This window comes from Cervus elaphus, chromosome 13 (genome assembly GCF_910594005.1).
Source record: "Cervus elaphus chromosome 13, mCerEla1.1, whole genome shotgun sequence".
In the NCBI taxonomy this organism is placed as follows: Eukaryota; Metazoa; Chordata; class Mammalia; order Artiodactyla; family Cervidae; genus Cervus; species Cervus elaphus.
This window is the reverse complement of record NC_057827.1, coordinates 12,155,653-12,174,011: the sequence shown is the minus strand read 5'-3', so window position 1 is coordinate 12,174,011 and position 18,359 is coordinate 12,155,653. Positions and strand designations below refer to the sequence as shown.

The 18,359-nt window shown below is 49.2% G+C and overlaps 1 protein-coding gene across 3 annotated transcripts in view; it reads right to left on the bottom strand.

The window, feature by feature from the left end:
• IGF1R (insulin like growth factor 1 receptor) overlaps positions 1–18,359 on the bottom strand; it is a 301,102-nt gene that overhangs the window by 31,306 nt on the left and 251,437 nt on the right. For all 3 annotated transcript variants that reach the window (XM_043921449.1, XM_043921450.1, XM_043921451.1), the window contains 9 exons: positions 17,622–17,748; positions 15,889–16,127; positions 13,075–13,242; positions 12,692–12,896; positions 9,075–9,358; positions 7,665–7,801; positions 7,023–7,182; positions 2,952–3,054; positions 2,381–2,451 (listed from right to left, as the gene is read on the bottom strand). In XM_043921449.1, the coding sequence (XP_043777384.1) occupies positions 2,381–2,451; positions 2,952–3,054; positions 7,023–7,182; positions 7,665–7,801; positions 9,075–9,358; positions 12,692–12,896; positions 13,075–13,242; positions 15,889–16,127; positions 17,622–17,748 (1,494 nt within the window). The remainder of the gene's footprint in view (positions 1–2,380; positions 2,452–2,951; positions 3,055–7,022; positions 7,183–7,664; positions 7,802–9,074; positions 9,359–12,691; positions 12,897–13,074; positions 13,243–15,888; positions 16,128–17,621; positions 17,749–18,359) is intronic.

Sequence of the window (18,359 nt, the reverse complement as noted above, 5' to 3'; positions counted from 1 at the left end):
TTAGCTTTCGGAGAGAGAAGTTTTTTAAGCATTTTTGAACTGCGATGTCATTTTGTTGCCCTTTGAGGAAACTAGCTATAAGATGCTTGTCCAAAGGCCAAATAAATTAAGTTCAAATAAGGTGACAGGATTTCTACCTGTTGGCCTGAGTGACAGTAAGCTTTGTTTCATTTTTAAAGAATCAAGAGATTATATTATGAAAGCACTCTGGAAAGACACAGAACTTGAATTCAAATCGCCATTAGAGTCTGATTTGCTTGTGCTCTCTCAAACTTCCTAGATACTTCATAGTCAAAGCTGCAAATGCCAATCTTATATGCTTTATTCTCTACAGCAGGCTTACTCCAAACCGACAGAGCAGGGTAGTGGCCTTACATTTTCCTATATCAATAATAAGTTATTAATAAACAAATAATAATAAGCTATGTTAGATTGATTAAAAACTACATTTACATAAACAATGCATAAAAATCATCTTTTTTTTTTTTAAAGAAAAAGACCCTCTCCACAAGCAATTACTCTTTTAAGTTTGGCATGTATCCTTCCAGAACGTTCTCTGTGCCTTATACACACACAAACAGATGTATAGGTATGTGTGTACGCATATATGCCTTTTAGTTTAAAAACATTATCCATTTTATTTTTGGCTGTGGTGGGCTTCTGCTGCGGCACGCAGGCTTTCTCTGGTTGTTGAGCAGGCTTCTCACCGCGGAGGCTTCTCTTGTGGCAGAGCTCAGGCTCCAGGTGTGCGGGCTTCAGTACCTGTGGCTCGTGGGTTTGTGAGTGTATGCCCAGCAGCCATGGCTCAAGGGGTTAGCTGCTCCCTGGCATGCGGGATCTTCCTCGACCAGGGATCAAATCAGTGTCCCTTGTATTGCAAGGCATATTCTTAAACCACTAGACCACCAAGGAAGCACATATATGACTTTTAAAAATATAGCTTCATGAAACCTTTATAATATCCTCATCATTCTACATCTGATTCCCATTCAGAGGACTCTGCTTTTGACTGGTTCTATTGTAAACACAATTTGAATTAGAAATTATTAAAGAAATCACAGTAGTAAAAATCACACACTTATATATATAGTGCTTTAAATCATTTCCTCATTTGATGAGGATGAGCAGTTAGAACAATCAGGACTCTTTATTTCATGTCTCTTGCATATACACTTCTACTTCTGAAGCATGAGCGAGTCAAACAATTTTCTGAACACATTAAATTAATTCTACTCTTTATGCATTTGACAGACTGGGTCCAGCTCTTCCTATGGAAGAGCTGCCTCCAATACCCCCAGAACCTCACAATCCTTCTCCACAGCATCACACGTTAACAAGGTGCCCGGGACTGCTTTACCCTGACTTCTCAACCGCCTAGTTCTGTGACCTGGGCGTGTTTCTTCTCTGAGCCTCATCCCCCAATGAAGAGACAGAGAAGCATCAGAAAATCCATCCTACAGGGTTTCTTGGTGGCTCAGATGGTAAGGAATCTGCCTGCAATGCAGGAGGCCAGGGCTTGATTCCTGGGTCAGGAAGATCCCCTGGATAAGGGAATGGCTGCCCACTCCAGTGTTCTTGCCTGGAGAAGCCCATGAACAGAGGAGCCTGGCGGGCTACAGTCCATGCATGGGTATGCAAGGAGTCAGACATGACTAAGTGCCTAACACTTTCATCTTCATAAGGATGTAGGGATTAAATGGGTAGGCATTTGTGAATGCCCCTAGCAAAGGGCCAGTTAGAGGCACCCAATGGCCAAGGGCTCACCCCGACTAACTTTGAAAAGTTTGGATTTTGGCAAACTAGGAAGACAAGATAGCAAAAAAGGGGGGAAAAGGAACGATCCAACTTCCAAGTCAGACCTTCTCAGCTGTTTAAATAAACAGCTCTCACAAGTAATCACCAGAGGGGATGTGAATGGGCCATGAGGGTATGAAGGCCCCAGTCAGGAGGGAATGAACAGAAAATCTCCAAGATATGGAAAGCTGAGAAGCCATGGTGATCAAAGACAATTTTAAAAACATGAAACTCGAGGTAAAACTAGTTTAAAAGGACTGCTTTGTCAGCTGCAGCATATCTTCCAACTAGATGTTGACAATTACACAGCTTTTTTCATTCTAGCAGAAAATTTCAGGCAATTAAATAAATGAATTACTGTGCTGGCCACATTCATCTCTGAAGCCCGTCTTCTCTTGGGGCAGCTCAGACAGTCCGAGAATTTTTGACACATGCAGTGAACTGCTCAAAACTTTGTTTTTTAAAAAAAGAAAGTATTAATGAAGACAGATCTGAGGTCAAATGTACCTCAAAACAACGCAAACCTCTTCCCCTGAATTAGTAACACTCAAAAGCTCCCGAGCTGGGACCTCAGGCAGGGACTTACCATCAGCTGCGCTGAAATACTCCGGGTTCACAGAGGCATACAGCACTCCATTTCCCAGCCTGCTGCTATTTCTGCCAAAAAGATGAAATTTAGGTTAGGGAGAAAAAAAAAAAAAAGCCCACACATTTCTGTTTGTACTTTCATCTGTTTTATTTGTTCTGATTCAGTAAGGACCGGGAGGAATGGGGAAGGGGAGTACCATCAGGACAGCTCACCCTAACGCCTCTCTTGGCTTCCTCCTTGGCCTCAAATTAGAAACATTTCTTTCTTTACTTCATTAGAAATTGAAAGCTTATTTTATGGACAGGGTTAAAATACCATGTTTGAAAAAGCTGTGCAGAAGCAGCAATATCTGTGATGGGTCAACCAGACTCAAGAAAAAAATTATTTCTGCTGTTGAATCATTAGAAAATGTTCTCTTTTTCTTTAAAGAACATTTGACTGGAAAATCAGATTTTCTGATCCATAAGATAGTTCCTTAAACTCCTCAAAAAGTTCATCTTAACTCAGGTTTAAATCATTAAATCAGTCCAAAGCAGCAAGTGTCTGAACTTCACACCAAGGCACTCACCTTTTTCTATGGAAGACATACAGCATCATAAGCAACCCTCCCACTATCAACAGAACCGCAATGGGCAGAGCGATGATCAGGTGGATGAAGTTCTCATACGTTGCTGCAGAAACAAGCCAGAAATGAAAACATGTCAGGAGATGAACATATTTCATATTTAGTTGAAAGTATGAAAAAAAAAAACCCTGAGAATTCCTCTATTGCTTAACATGAACTAGGAATTCTAGTTGGCTATAACAAAAAAAGAGAAAACCAAGTCATTTGCAAAAATATTAAAGAAGTGCATACTGAGAAATAGAGTCATTTTATTGTCAACCTAAGTATATTCTGAAATAACTCAAATGATGGATTCAAGTAAACTAATCTCTGGTGGCTTAGTGGTAAAGAATCCGCCTGCAATGCAGGAGACCTGGGAGACACAGGTTCAATCCCTGGGGTAGGAGATGGCAGCCCATGCCAGTGTTATCACCTGGAAAATCCCATGGACAGAGGAGCCTGGTGGGCCGCGGCCCACAGGGCTGCAGAGAGTTGGACACAACTGAGTACACACACATAGACACACACAGACACACACAGACGACTATTAATGACATTGCATACATTTGCTAAAATAAGATGAATAGATTTTTATGTATATAGTGCTCAAGCTCAATCTGTCTTAAGACACTTCCACAGACAACTTAAAAAAAACAAGAGTAATTGGATGATACCCCTTGCCAAAGCTGCTCTGAATTCTCCCCAAACATCAGAGGCCACGGTTACAGTCTGAGACCACAGAGCCCACACCTGCTCATCACCACGCTCAGCTCTTAGACGACAGATGACAGGCTGGACACTGATCCACATGCTTAGAAAATTCAGCCGGACGCTGGCAATCAACATGTCCACAGGGAGCAGAAGCACCAGACAAGTGGACTACACGCACTGCAAGGAGGCACGGAGGGAACAAGAGTGTGGAGGGAGTCAGGAGAAGCTGGCCAAGCAGAGCATGGCTGGAAGTGACGCTGCAGAGAAGTTAGGGCCGGTTCCCAGGGGCCCTGTCCAGGCTAAGCAGCGTGAACTGTACTCTGCAGATGAAGAGGAACAGGGGAGAGCCCCCCAGCCCTGCAGTGAACTTGATGGGACTTGGGTGGGGAGAGCTGGCTGTGCCCAAGGACAGCCTGAGTGGCTGGCAGCGGGCAGGGGCCTCTGCCCTCTCCCAGGGAGGGGTCCTAGGCATGTTCTGCATTGCCCAACTCAGACCTCACGAGGGAATCACTGCTCCTTTTCTACGAATGACCGAGACTCTCAGAGATGACCTGCCCCCCGCAAGGTCACACAGGCAGTGGGCTGGCCTTGGCACCCAGGCTTCCTGTACCCCACCTTGCACTTTCCCCACGAAGTAAGTGCCTTAGAGGCTCTGAGCCAAGGTAGTGGTGGCGGCTACAGAGGCTGGACTCCAAAGAGAACTCAGAGGCAGAAAAGAGGAGATGTGGGTTTGAATGGGAAGTGGGTGGCAGGAGAGAAGGAAAGAGGAGCGGTGGCCATGAGGCTCCTGGATTGGGTGCTGTGTGGGTCATGGGGCCACAGACTGAGCTGAGGAACGGAGGCGGGAGGGATTGTGAAGGTGCCAACTGTGACTCTGGTTTTGTGCACGACACACCTCAAGTGCCTGTGGGATATTTGAGAAATGTCTATGTGGAAATGAGGGTGGAACTCACTGGGGACCCAGTTACATCTATTAAGTCCCCCCATCAATAATTACTTTGCCACTAAATACTACTATTATTATTATTCTGTAAGGACTATTAAACCTATTTTAATTTTTAAAGTATTTTTATCAAAGTGCTCTAGAAATGGAGGCAGGCTCCTACATTTCCTAGTTCTTGAATACAGTTGCAAGTTAACAGGGCTTCTGGGAAGCTAGCAGAGGGTTTTTTTTTTTTTTTTTTTTGCCCCCTGAGGACTAGTTCTTCTATTTGTATCACTTATACTACTGGTCAGGTTGTACCGTGTTCTTTTTGAGTTTCACATTTCAACAGGGACATGGAGAAACTGGAACACATCCACAGAAGAACAAAATGATTGAATGGCTGGAAAATTGGTTTCTGAGACTGGCTTATGAGAAAGGGCCCCAAACTTGAGATTATTTAGTCTGGAGAAGAAAAGCCTGAAGAGTAATTTAGTAGTATTCAAGCACATGAAGGGCTCCTAAAAGGACAGCAGTTGCCAGAAAGCTTCCAAAGCTTCCGTCTCCTCTGAGGATCGGGCAGGAGAGGAGGCTCAATCCTAGCAGGAGGGAATCTGGTCTGACACCAGAAGAGCCTCCTGACAGTAGAGCAGGCACACAGATCCACTTCCCCGGGGATGTCTGCCACCTCCTGCTGGACAGGTGCCACCAGTGGGGCTCTGGGCTTCCCACCCGCTCCCAGGACCCACAGGGTTCACAGTGGGGGCGACGGCAGACAGAACGAGGACGCGGTCTTCTCGCCGACAAGCCAAGCTCACTGCGCCTCAGAAGCCCGTGCTGCTGTTTCAAAGAACACAGCGCCACACGAGTCCTCTAAGCCTGGGCTCTGCTCCTGAGGGACGCATGTGGACAGGGGAAGGCAGGAAGCAGAGCAGGGCAGGAAGTCACTTCTTTGGGGAGGGCTCTGGGAGGACGGAGAAAGCTCCCGCACTGGAGGGCATGGCACCCGCCAACTGCAAAGAGCAGGTGAAGCGGGGCGCATGGAGAATTCAGACCATTTCAGATGACGGAACGATCTAAGCATCTGTTTAGCCCTCCTCATACAGTGCCGGGCTCATAAAATGATGCCTCAAGGTTGGCAATTCTATTCCCCCCATCCTTCTTTAGGTATCTGTCATGCCGTAGATTTCTAAATATCATGTGTGTCTTGGACTTTGAGGCACTAATCAGATGGTCTGCTGGATTCATTGAATCCTGAGTTCAATAACTCAGACTCCGGACCAGAGCAACACAGGTGTGGACACCAGAGGGGACCAGGGCAGTGGGAAATGCCCACTCAACCCAAAAGAAGCACCACTTAGCAAGCGGGGGTCACTTTTTCTCCAGCAAGCAGTCAGGAACAGTGTTATGACCAGTCTGATCCCACTATCTGAACATGAAATAATCTTAAAAATCTGGTTTCTACTACAAAATAGTACGAACTCAAAATGGAAATAACAAGGAATATTTATGTCACCAACCGAAAATACTGAATTTTCTTGGCCAAGCAAGTACAGTGCCCTTGTGCTCATACATTTTACAAACTCAGTTTTAAAATCAAAAATCCTCACATAGAATGGCCTTCTAAGAATACTGTCGTGTTGATGGTTTGAGCGTAAACTCAACACACGGCCGTCTCTGTGCCAAATGGGGAGTGTGTGTGTGCATGCGTGCTAAGTTGCTTCAGCTGTGTCCAATGCTTTGCAACCCCATGGACTGCAGCCCGCCAGGCTCCTCTGTCCATGGGATTCTCCAGGCAAGAATACTAGAGCGGGTTGCCATGCCCTCTTCCAGGGGATTGTCCTGACCCAGGGATCGAACCAAGTCTCTAGTATCTTCTGTACTGGCAGGAGGTTCTTTACCGCTCAAACCTCCTGGGAAGCCCGTCACCACATGGAGTACTGTGAGCTCTCCGTATGTGCTGCTGCTTCATAAGCGCACCTGTATCTGACCAACGAGCAGTGACGTGGCGATGCCTCGGCCTGGGACTCCGTCACGGTGACAACTCCTGCCCTGAAGCAGGCTGGACCAGAAGGCCCCCAGGTCTGTGTCCCCCCTAGGATTCTAAGCCCCGAGTCTGAGCCCCAGCGACCATCCCTGACGAGGCAGAAGGCAGAATGGTCAATTCAGTGCTTTGTAAAATGCTCTGGACATAAGCTGAGAGCGAGGGCCCCCTTGCTGACTCCCTCAGAAGAGGGTCTCTGAGGCAGGGACTCCACGTGCAGCAGCTCCCTGGCCTGAGCTCCCAGACGGGGTGCTGGCAGAAGGGCGCCCCTTCTCAGTGGTGGGTGACGGGAATCAGAACACCAGACGACCCAGGCGTCCCCGGCCCGGCCCCATCAGCAGTCCCACCACGGCCTTACTCTTGGCCTGAACGTAGAAGAACACGGGATCGGTCCACGACCCGTTCCCAGAGAGAGAGGTGGCCTGGATGCGGGCTGTGTAGTTGCCCGGGTTGAGCCGGCTGAGCTTGGCCCCGCCATACTTCCTGTACTCCTGTCTGGACACACATTCCCGCTGATCCTGGAGGAAAGAAAACAGTCGCGTCAGTCCCCCCCCACACGCTGGAAATGAGCAGCTGTGGCTGCCGGGCCTCTCGCCTCCCACCGAACGCTGACCCCGACTTGCAAGAAAAGCGTAAATACCAGCTTTACATGGTGGCAGTTCTCCGGTAACTGAAAGCACACCCAAGCATTAACCAAACCTTATTTATTTAACCAAAAGGAGTTTCAGAAAGATTAAGTTATTAAGACCAGTCTCCAGGCTGAAAGATCATTTTCTGTAAAGAAACAGTTTCTTGGGGGGTGAGGATAAGCCAGCTCCTTGCACACCGTGAAAATTCCTCAAAGAGCATAGGGCTGCCAGAAAGACCTAAATCCTCACTGACTCACCTCCTTATTCCATCGTTCAGTCTTCAGCTGACTGGGGGTGCCCGGTGTCATGGTGTAACATACACCACACCTGTAACAGAAATGCACCCACACGTGCCCACTGTCCAGACTCACCTCGACTTGGGATCCATATTTTATTTCATACATGAGGATCAATCCATTGGGATTCTCAGGTTCTGACCATTTTAAAAAGATGGAGTTCTCAGGCCTTGGCTCCCAGGTCACTGGCCCAGGAATGTCATCTGCTCCTTCTGTGCAACAATTGAAACAGGCAAGAAAGTTAGATTCCAGCCCCCAAGGAGGGACAGAAACACTGGACTAACTTAAGAACGGCCTCCCCAACCCCTCACAGAGGACAGAGGACAGCAGCCGCAGTGACTCCTCTTGGCCTGGCCACACCCACACAGCAGGGGTTTTGGACTCGGAACAATCTAATGACTGTAAGTCTCGAGATGCCATCATACCCTCCCTTCCCGCTCAGGTCCCCCAACAGAAAAGCCTACTCTCAAGCACAGGAAGACAATCTTGGTAATTCCAGTCACTCAGGTCTGGTTCTCGGCTTCTATGTGATGCCATCAATACTGGCAGCACAGCAAAGGCACAGCGTGAGCAGAAGCAGCGGCCCCAGCCCGCGGGCTAAGCTCTGGACCATGCTCTGCACCTGCACACGGCAGACGCAATTTCTGGGCAGGTGTGAAGGATGCTCCTCCAGCCTGCCTGTGAGGAGGCCGCCAGGAAGCTGGTGCTGAGCGTAAGCTTGCTGGGGTGCAATCAGCAACTCCTCCAGCTGTCAGGGGAGGCTGGGGTGCTTGCCCTCTTGCTTTTGTTTTCTTAAAGTAGTAAGCCAGGTGGTGAGCAAAGTCACTGCAAGTGCCAGCTGGGAAGGGCTCTGAGAAATCAGCTGAGCTGCGTCTCTCCCGGGAGGGTAAAGAGACGAAGGCTGGGTCGGTTGGCAGAGGCACATCCGTGCTGGAACTGCACCCAGGAGGCCCCATCCCCAGACACAGACACTGTGTTCCCTGCCAGCTCTGCAGGGAAGCGAATGCTGCAGTTCACCCATCCTGAAAGGTGGATGTGGGGCTGTCTGAGCCACAGGCAGCTTCTAACTTACAAGAGGAAGGTGGAGACTAAGCAAGCAGGACCAAAGACTGCATGGGAGCTGACCCTGAGGAGGGATGCTCACTCTGAATCAGGGCTGCACACTGGGGATTTCACTGAAACTCTGGGAACTCAGGAGGGGCCTGGCAGAAAAGGGCTGTGGGAATGCATGATGCAAACCCACGAGAAAAAGGAAGAGTCAATCCTGAATCAAGCTCCCTGCTCTCAAGTACTTTGTATGGATAGACTGGGGTGGGAGTGGGGTTGCTCTGCATGAATGCCACTCCCTACTGGGCTACCAGGTCGCCTGCAGATGACCACCATTCTTTAATCAGCAGGACTGAGACTAAGAGTGTCAGCCTCTGTCTCTTCACATCATAGTCTGCTCCAGTAGGTTGGGTGTGGGTGAGCTGGATCACACCATACCTGCAGGCATCGTTCTCGCAAAGACAAAGTTGGAGGCGCTGCAGCCAAGCTTCTCAGCCTCGTGGTTACAGCTGTGGATGTCGATTCGGTACAGAGTAAAAGGCCGGAGGTTGGAGATGACAGTTCTCTCCTTGTTGTCCACTCTGCTCTCGAAAAAAGGGTACTCAGTCTCGAGCTCTTCCGGGTCTGTGATGTTGTAGGTGTCCAGCACTGTGGTGTTCCTGCTCCGGCTGGACACAGTGGTGTTGGCGATCTGCATGACCTCCCTCCGCTTCCGTTCGGGTCTGCAAGGAAGAGAGAAACGTGGCCTGTCAGTGAGAGCTTCTGCCTCTCCTGTCTCTCCTCTGGCTCGAGCCAGAGTGAGAGAAATAAAAGAAAAATCTTCACCTTGGAATAAAAGGAGCTATTCAACCCCCTGTATAACAACCAACAAATAATACGGAGATTTCCTGCATCACTTATTTTGTTTTCTCGGCACCGCAAATCTCAGCCTCACCATGCAAACTACTTCATGCTCCCAGAGTGGTTACTCGATAGCTGTTGTTCAGTCGCTTAGTCATGTCTGACTCTTTGTGACCCCATGGACTGCAGCTACCCTGTCCTTCACTGTTTCCCGGAGTTTGTTCAAACTCATGTCTGTTGAGTCAGTGATATCATCCAGCCATCTCATCCTCTTTTGTCCCCTTTTCCTCCTGCCCTCAATCTTTACCAGTATCAGGGCCTTTTCCAATGAGTCGGCTCTTATCATCAGGTGGCCAAACTATCAGAGCTTCAGCTTCAGTATCAGTCCTTCCAGTGGATATTTAGGGTTGATTTCCTTTAGGATGGACTAGTTGGATCTCCTTGCAGTCCAAGGGACTCTCAAGAGTCTTGTCCAGCACAACAGTTCAAAAGTATCAATTCTTTGGCACTCAGCTTTCTTTATGGTCCAACTTGCACATCCATACATGCTACTGGAAAAACCATAGCTTTGATTATGTGGACCTCTGTTGGCAGACTGATGTCTCTGCTTTTTAATACGCTGTCTAGGTTTGTCATAGATTTCCTTTCAAGGAACAAGCATGTTTTAATTTCATGGCTGCAGTCATACAGTCCACAGTGATTTTGGAGCCCAAGAAAATAAAGTCAGTCAGCTTCCACTTTCCCCCATCTATATGCCATGAAGTGATGGGACTGGATGCTATGATCTTAGTTTTTTGAATGTTGAGGTTTTTTTTTTTTGTTTTGTTTTACTTACTTACTTATTTATTGGCTGTGCTGGGTCTTTGCTGCTGTGTGGGCTTTTTCTCTAGTTGCAGTGCTCAGGTTTCTCTTGCTGCAGGGCATGGGCCCTAGAGCACAGGTTTAACACCTGTGGAGCACAGACTGAGTTGCTCTGCAGCATGTGGGCTCTTCCAGGAACACGAATCGAACCCACGTCTCCCACATCAGCAAGTGGATTCTTTACCACCGAGCCACCGAATGCTGAGTTTCAAGCCAGATTTTTCACTCTCCTCTTTCACACTCATCAAGAGGCTCTTTAGTTCCTCTTCACCTTCTGTCATTAGGGTGGTGTTATCTACATATCTGAGGTTGTTGATATTTCTCCCGGCAATCTTGATTCCAACTTGCGATTCATCCAGTCTGGCATTTTGCACTATGTATTCTGCATATAAGTTACATAAGCAGAATAACAATATACGGCCTCCTTGTACACTATTTCCAATTTTGAACCAGTCCTTTCCTGGTCTGTTGGGAGGGGGGCCCAAACCCCAGATTCACTGTTCATGAGTCAGGGTGGTAGAAAAGCCACTGAACCTGGGTTCTAGTTTGAAAACATCTTTGAGCTCTTTTCTAACCTTCCTCAAACTTCCTGATTCTTGAAAGCATGCACAACATACAGAACATCTGGACTAACACATGAGCTGCAGCCCTACCATCCACTGTGAGCAGAACACATCACTGGTGGGGCAGGGTGGGAGGTGCTATGGTTTCAACAGCGACAGAGAAGGGAGGGGGAAGAAGTCTGTGAAATGACCCAAGTTTATTATGGAAAAAAGAAAAAACTAGTGACTCCACTTCTAAAAGGTCTTGATTTCCTGTTTTAAAGACTTCTAAAATAAGATGTCTATCTTTGACTACTGTACAAATATCAAGAAGGTCACTTGATAGAAAATAGAAGTCTCTTTCAAAACCCTCTGTTGCTACAACCTAAATGCCTTTGAGGGCAAACTAAATGCAGCATAAACAGAAGCCAGGAGCTGCTGGTATCCCTGCGGGTAGGGAGCTGGGAGAAGACGGATGCCCAAGAGAACGCACTGGCAGCAGGGACACCACGGGGGTGGGAAAACGGGCTTGCAGGTACAACACTGGCCTGGATCCTGCTCCTCTGCCCAGATTTCAGGCACGAGGTTGTTTCTAAACCCTGTGCTACAATTTTTCAGGAAGAAAAAGTCACCATCAGCCACCTCCCCATTTCCATCTCCTTCCCCAGACACTACAAGGCTGCCCTGTTGAATGTCCCTCTGATTTTTTTTTTCCCACTATTTTATGTTGTGGTAAAACAAACTTTTAGCAGAAAAAAAAGCTAACAAAACTTTGTAATTTTAACCACTTTTAGGTGTAAAATTCAGTGTCCTTGATGACATTCATAATGCTGGGTAACCATCACCAAAATCTTTCATCACCCCAAACAGAAGTTCTACACACAGTAAGGAATACCCATTTTCCCTCTCTCAGCACTTGGTAATCTGTAATCTACTTTCCATTGCCATGAATTTGCCTGCTCTAGATATTTCACATACATGGAATCATATAATATCACCCTCTGCATCTGGCTGCTTTCACTCAGCATAGTGTTTTCATGGCTCATTCCTGTTGTTCAGAATCTCATTCCTTTACATGGTTGAATAATATTCCACCACAGGGAAAGACCACATTGGCTCATCCCTTTATCTGCTAGTGGACACATGGATTGTTCCCAGCTTTTGGCAACTTGAATAATTCTGCTCTAGATGTTTATTTTCCTCCAATTTGTCCTCACTTGGCAGAAGTGGAGGCTGGAGCAACAGAGAAGACAGGTGCCCTGGGGTCGAGCTGTATGTCTTGGAAAGGCTGTCTTTGGCACGGCTTCACAAACCGTTTTTCGAGGGACGCTGTGGTGCTCGGTTATGCTTTGAGGTGGAGCCCGTTTCAAAACTGACTCTTGAGTTTCTCCTCGCTTCACTCCTCCTTGGCTAGGCTGGGAGTCGGGCAGGGAGGCGCAGGAAGGGCCCAAACCCCGGCTCCTTCACTTGCAGGTGTCTGCCCGTGGCCGGTGCTCTCCGCTCCCTGAGCCCACAGGCAGCCCACAGGGGACTGGGCGGCTGTCCCCTGTCGCCCGTCACCCTGACGGCGCCCACAGTGCAGGCTGCGAGCTCCTGGCCCGTCCGTCAGGGCTGAGCGCCCACCCGCCCAGCAGGTCGCCTGCCCTGTCGTCTCTCCGTGACGGCCCCCGGGGCCTCACTTCCGGGCTGTCAACCTGCGCATGGTGGGCTGGGGTGGGTGCGGCAGCACCGCGGAGGACGCGGTGCCTGCGCGCGAAGATGGCGGGGCCTGGGTACGAAGATGGCGGTACCTGGGCCCCAAGATGGCGGTACCTGGGCACGAAGATGGCGTTGTGCAGGAAGTTCTCGAAGACCTTGCGGTATTCAGCCTCCTCCTTCTCCGCCTGCTTCTCGGCTTCGGTTTTGGGGCAAGCACAGCACGGCCCTTTCTCCCCGCCGCACACCTCGGTCTTGGGGTTCTCCGTCACCTCCTCGACGTCGATGGTGCCGTCGGCGTACTTCCTGATGGGGATTTTGTCTGCTCGGAACAGAGTGGCCTCGTGAGAGCCAAGTTACACGGGCTGCCCGGGAAGGGAGAGCCCCGCGCACCCGGGCTCACGACGGCCGCTGCCCCCTCGCCCCCTCAGACGCGGGCGCGGCCTGGGTGCGGCTCCGGGGCTTGGGGGTCGCGGGCCGCCCCCCGGCCTCCCCCTCACCTTTGGAGCAGTAGTTATGCCGATACAGGTAGCTGTCCTGGGGCTGGCGTTGCCAGCGCACGATGTAGTAGCTCAGGTTGCCGTTGGGCAGGGAGGGCGGGTTCCACTTCACGATTAGCTGAGAAGAGGAGTTTGAGGCCGAGAGGACATCCAGGGGAATGGAAGGAACTGGGAAGGAGGGCAGAGGACACTTCAGAAAATGGAAGGAAGTCGAGACCCAGGCTGCCAGATGCTTAGTGCAAACCCACCAGACTGTGACCTGGATAGGAAAATGGCGGTGGACACAGAGACCCAAGAGGCAAACCGAACCTTGTTTCCAAACTGTATTACTTTCCCTTTATAGCATCTGTTCTCAGGTCATCTCCGATGCCAAACATGACTAACCAGTCGATGGCCAAGAGCCGTGGGGGCGCAGCCAGGGTTGGGACAGATGACTTAGAATCTACAGTTAATGCAAATGCTGGACTGTCCTCATGTATCAGCGCTGCCATCCTCCAAGACATTTAACTCGGGCAGTGTCAGCAAATGGTAAGACCGACTGCCTTGTGTGTGTTGGGGCGGGGGGGGGGGGGGGGGGGGGGGGGGGGGGGCCGCGGTTCAAGAGGGAGGGGACATAGGTTTACCTATGGCAGATTCATGTGGGTATGTGGCAGAAACCAGCACAATATTGTAAAGCAATTATCCTTCAATTAAAATAATTTTTTTAAAAATTAGAAAAGAAAAACTGACTGACTTCTATTTTATTTGAGATTTTGAATCTCTGATAAAAAAAAAAAGGAAAAAAAAAAACCAAAATGAAAGGGGGACCTTAAAAGGATGATGGAGGGTGGGGGGCAGAGTACAGGAGGCTCTGGAGGAAAAGGCGGTGAAAAAGGGTCTGTAAGTCTGACAACTGTATAACCATGAATCTGTGGAAGTATGGAGTTATGACTATGAGAAGTCTAAAAATATCTGGAACACATATAAAGCCCTGATTTCAAGTCATGGACTTCTGTTACCATCAAAAGAATATTGATTACAGGCAAAGTATAAGAATCTGGTCAAATTGTACTTACTATTGCCCTTAAATCCCAAACCCAGAGCTGAATTGTGTATAAAGGGCAAATGCATCCAGGGACCAGTGAAATCTTGTTTTCATTAGGTTCACAAAAAAAGCATTGATTTTGGTAGGTTTACTAAAGTGCGAGAAAACACCTTCGCTACATGCCACTTAAGCAATGTGGTCATGGAAGCTGCTTTTTTAATTTAATTGGAGTATAACTGCTTTTCAATGTTGTGTTAGTGTGCTGTATAGCAACATGAATTAGCTGTTTGTATACATATGTCCGCTCCTCCTTGAGGCTCCTTCACACATCCCCATCTCACCCCTAGGCCATCACAGAGCACTGAGCTGAGTGAGCTTCCTATGCAAGCTGCTTTTCAAATTCGAAAGCTTAAGGGACAACATATACATGGGGTTCTGAACACTTGCAGGGAAGGACACATTACGAAAAAGTTATGACTAATGCTAACTTTCTCTGGGAAAATGTTTTAACTACTAAATGCGAGGCCATTTTAGCACTTCCTAGAATAAGTATTTAAGAAACACACAGCTGACCTGGAGATGTTTCAATAACAGGTGTCACACAAAAACTGAAGCCGAGGACTAAGCCACTCTCTGACTACCACCTGCAAGGATAGTGCAAATGGAGCAAACGGACTCAATTTGTGCAGTGTTTTGTTTCCCATCTTTGGGGAAAGGAAACAAGTTTCTTAAGAATTGGTCATAGCAAAGAAAGATTTTTATTTTCCCCAAATTAGTCACAATGAATTACTTCCAAATTTTTAGGCTGAACAACCTGTTCTGTTCCCTTGAGTCTCTGCTACATCATCCCAGGCCTAGAATGAGAAGCCTGTGTCACATTTATTGATACAAATGCTGTACCATCCGTGACATGATCATAGCCACTTAGAAGAGCATTGGGATGGAACAGGGGAGGGGAGGAAGAGGGAAGAGAACATGAGCAAAAGGATTTCCTGACCAACATTTTTTTCCTCTCCCTCTTTACCATTTAAATTCACTTTGTGCTAGCTTATATGTGTTTTAACAGCCTACGCATTGTAACAATGGCTATCATCAAAGAATGTTTAAGTGCTTTTTAAAATGATGTGCATTTCCCTACTTCTAACCTGGTATTTATACACTTGGAAAATTGACACAAATGTTTGCTCTCATTAGTTTCAGATTCTGGAGTTGAAAAATGAGGTAGTTTAGAAAATGGGGATCAGGGGAGAAGGAGGCACATTGTCATCAGCAATCATTTGCAGTGTCTACCACATGGTTCCTCTCATGCTTTTCAACTTGTGTTTGTTTTCTTGGAACCCTAGGCGCCACAGGATGAAGGTGAGAAACCAATGAGCCCGAGATAAACTGGAGCACCAACCAGCAGGGCTTCAGTTCCCAGAGGTCCAACTATCCAAATAAACAAGAAGGGGAGCCCAGGGGACTGTATCCCATTGGGGCCTTCCAAAGAAACCAACCCAGCACCCTGGGGGACCTGGGCTCACTGGTCCAGGACAATCAGAATGATGACGGAAGAGGGTCCCAAGTCCACAGAAGATATCCTGGAGGAGGCTGGGGTATTGGGAGTAGGAAAAAAAAATATATGATACTGCTAAGGTATTATATTGATATATTGACAAGACAAACAAATGAAAGACACACTGGCCCAGGATGGGGGGAGACAATGGGCGCAGCTCAGGGACAGCCCTCTGACTAAATCTTGTCATGAGCGGGGAATGTGAGCTGATGAGGCGGGGACCGTGCGAGGGTACCTGAGGCGTTGGTGCGAATGTACAAGATCTCGCTCTTGGCCCCACGGATGTGGTCATTCTCCACCATGGTGAGGGTCACGGCCTTGACGTAAACGGCGTACTGTGTCCAGGGCTTCAGCCCGTGCAGCAAGATGCCGGGCTCCACGTCCTTGTTGGGTGGCAGGTCCACGTCCACCATGTTCCAGCTGTTGGAGCCGCAGGCGTCCTGCCCATCATACTCCGTGACGTTTTTAAAGGGGCTGAAACACAGTCAGTGGAGCTCAGACACTGCCTTATGGTGCTGACATCGAAGCTCTAAGAAACCTCCCCGGGGGGCCCCCTGCCACCTTCCATAATGGGGATTCTAGGTAAAACACATCAGCAGTTAGATCCTTACAGAATCAAAGTAAGCTACCAGACTCCAGGTTTCACTTGGTTCTCTATATACTACAGAATCAAATCCTCTGCCTCAGGAAGAGTAAGTTCTGTAATTACTGGGATTGGAAACACTGCTCCCTCTCTTCCCACTGTGGCATTTTTTTTTTCCACCATAAAGAAAAAACAAGGGCAGTCACTTAATGCAAACATCAGTTATTGATAAAGAATAAGAACTTCTGGAGGAAAATGCCTTTGCCACAGAAAAACAGCTTCTCAAATACAGCCTCCAAAATCTAATTTGCTCACAAACAATTCTGATTGCTTTAGTATTTTTATCACATTCAAATATTTAGTTTCCAGATTATCTCAGACACTAACGTCAACCACTTGGTGAAAGTGCCAGCCGACCCTGCCAGAGCACTGGTAGGACTGTCAAAGAGGACGGTGGTTCTGCACAGATGCGGAGCTGGGCAGGGATCCCACGCCCCTCAGATGGAAGGGCTGGACAGCCACTGGTTTCTGAAACCAACACTCACACACCCCTCCCTGTCGTCGTGATGGAAGACGAGTGGCTCCCAAGTGCAGGGACACGGAATGCCTGAGAATCCTGCATCTGGACTTTCTCGTGGCTCCAGCACTCCCAGGGCCCCAGCTGGGGCAGGGGAAAGGGTACCAGATGCTGCCACGGTGGCTCTGGCTCCAGCTACAGGGAAGCCAGGCGCCCGGGAGAGGGCCCTATGGCATCAAGGGTGAAGAGAGTGACTAAGAGGCCCGGGCAGCCACCTGGATACAGGAGGCACCGGAAGGAAGGAGTGGACCGAGAAGACATCCCTGACATCAGGAGAGATGTGCTGACTGCCCGGGCAGGCAGGTGTCCCCTGAAGGACAAGAAATGCCCCTGGCAGATTCTGGGAGAGATCCTGACAGGTTCGCAACATGGAGATCAGTCTCCATTCTCCATCCCTTGTTTGGAGGGCTTACGATCTACAGCGGAGGGGCACATCTGGGGAGGGGCCACGGAGAGTGACGGGACTAGACGATGGACTCGTCTGAGGGTCACCTCGAGGGGGGCTGGGCTCCCCGATTCGGGTGTCCCTGGACTATGGGTGATTGCACCAAGGCTGCAAGGATGCCGTGACCACACGCTCCATCCCAGCTTGTGAATGCTTGCACTGACCTAAGTCACAAAGTTAAGTTTTTCCCTTTGGACTTTTTTTATCCAAGCACCCCTAAGCACCCACTGACGAAGGAAAGCCGTTGAGAAAACACGTTTCCGTTTACAGCTGTCACTGCGGGTCGTGGGTGTCACCGGACAGCGGGGGTGGGGGGAGGAGGAAGCCCCGCCCACAGAGTGACGTCACAGCGCAGACACTCACGCTTCCTTGTAGTAGACGGTGAAGCTGATGAGGTCCCGGTAGTCGGGGGGCCGGTACCGGTGCCAGGTGATGATGATCCGGTTCTTCCACGTGGTGGTGGAGGTGAAGTGCAGGACGTCACTTTCACCTGGGGCAGAGGCACACCCGTGAGGGACAGCGATCTCCGCCCTCCCCTCCCACGTGCCCGCGGGCTCACGGCCCTCTCCCCTGTGCCTGCAAAGCCCCTGTTTGAATGTCTCCGTGACTCTACTGTTTCCACTAAGGACCCAAACACTGCACTACAGGGCCTGCAAGGGGCTAGGTCCTTTGTTTTCGTTTACTCGGGGCCCTGGATGTGAACTTGTGAGCGATTCTTAATAACCTACAAGAGGACTGCTGGCTGCAGCAAGGGAGCTTGTCTCTCTGCCCCTGCCTGAGATGTGGGCCGCCGAGGGGGCTGGGGAGCGTGAGCGGACCTTGACGCATGTCTTCTTAGACATGGTGACACCGGTCTCACCACTGTGGATCTGCCTGGTCGCCTCAGTAACGGGGCAGGTGTGCCACGAGAGGGGAAAGCTTCTTAGTCTGAACTTGGTATCGACACCTTCCTGCACGACACCTCCAGGAACTCCCTGGAGGCTCCGGCAGTGCCGACGCGTAGCAGGGAATGGACTGAGCACTGACCGAGCCCACCTCGCTGGACACGGCTCCCGTCCTTGTGGGAGGAAGCCTGGGCCCGTGAGCACCACAGGGATGCTG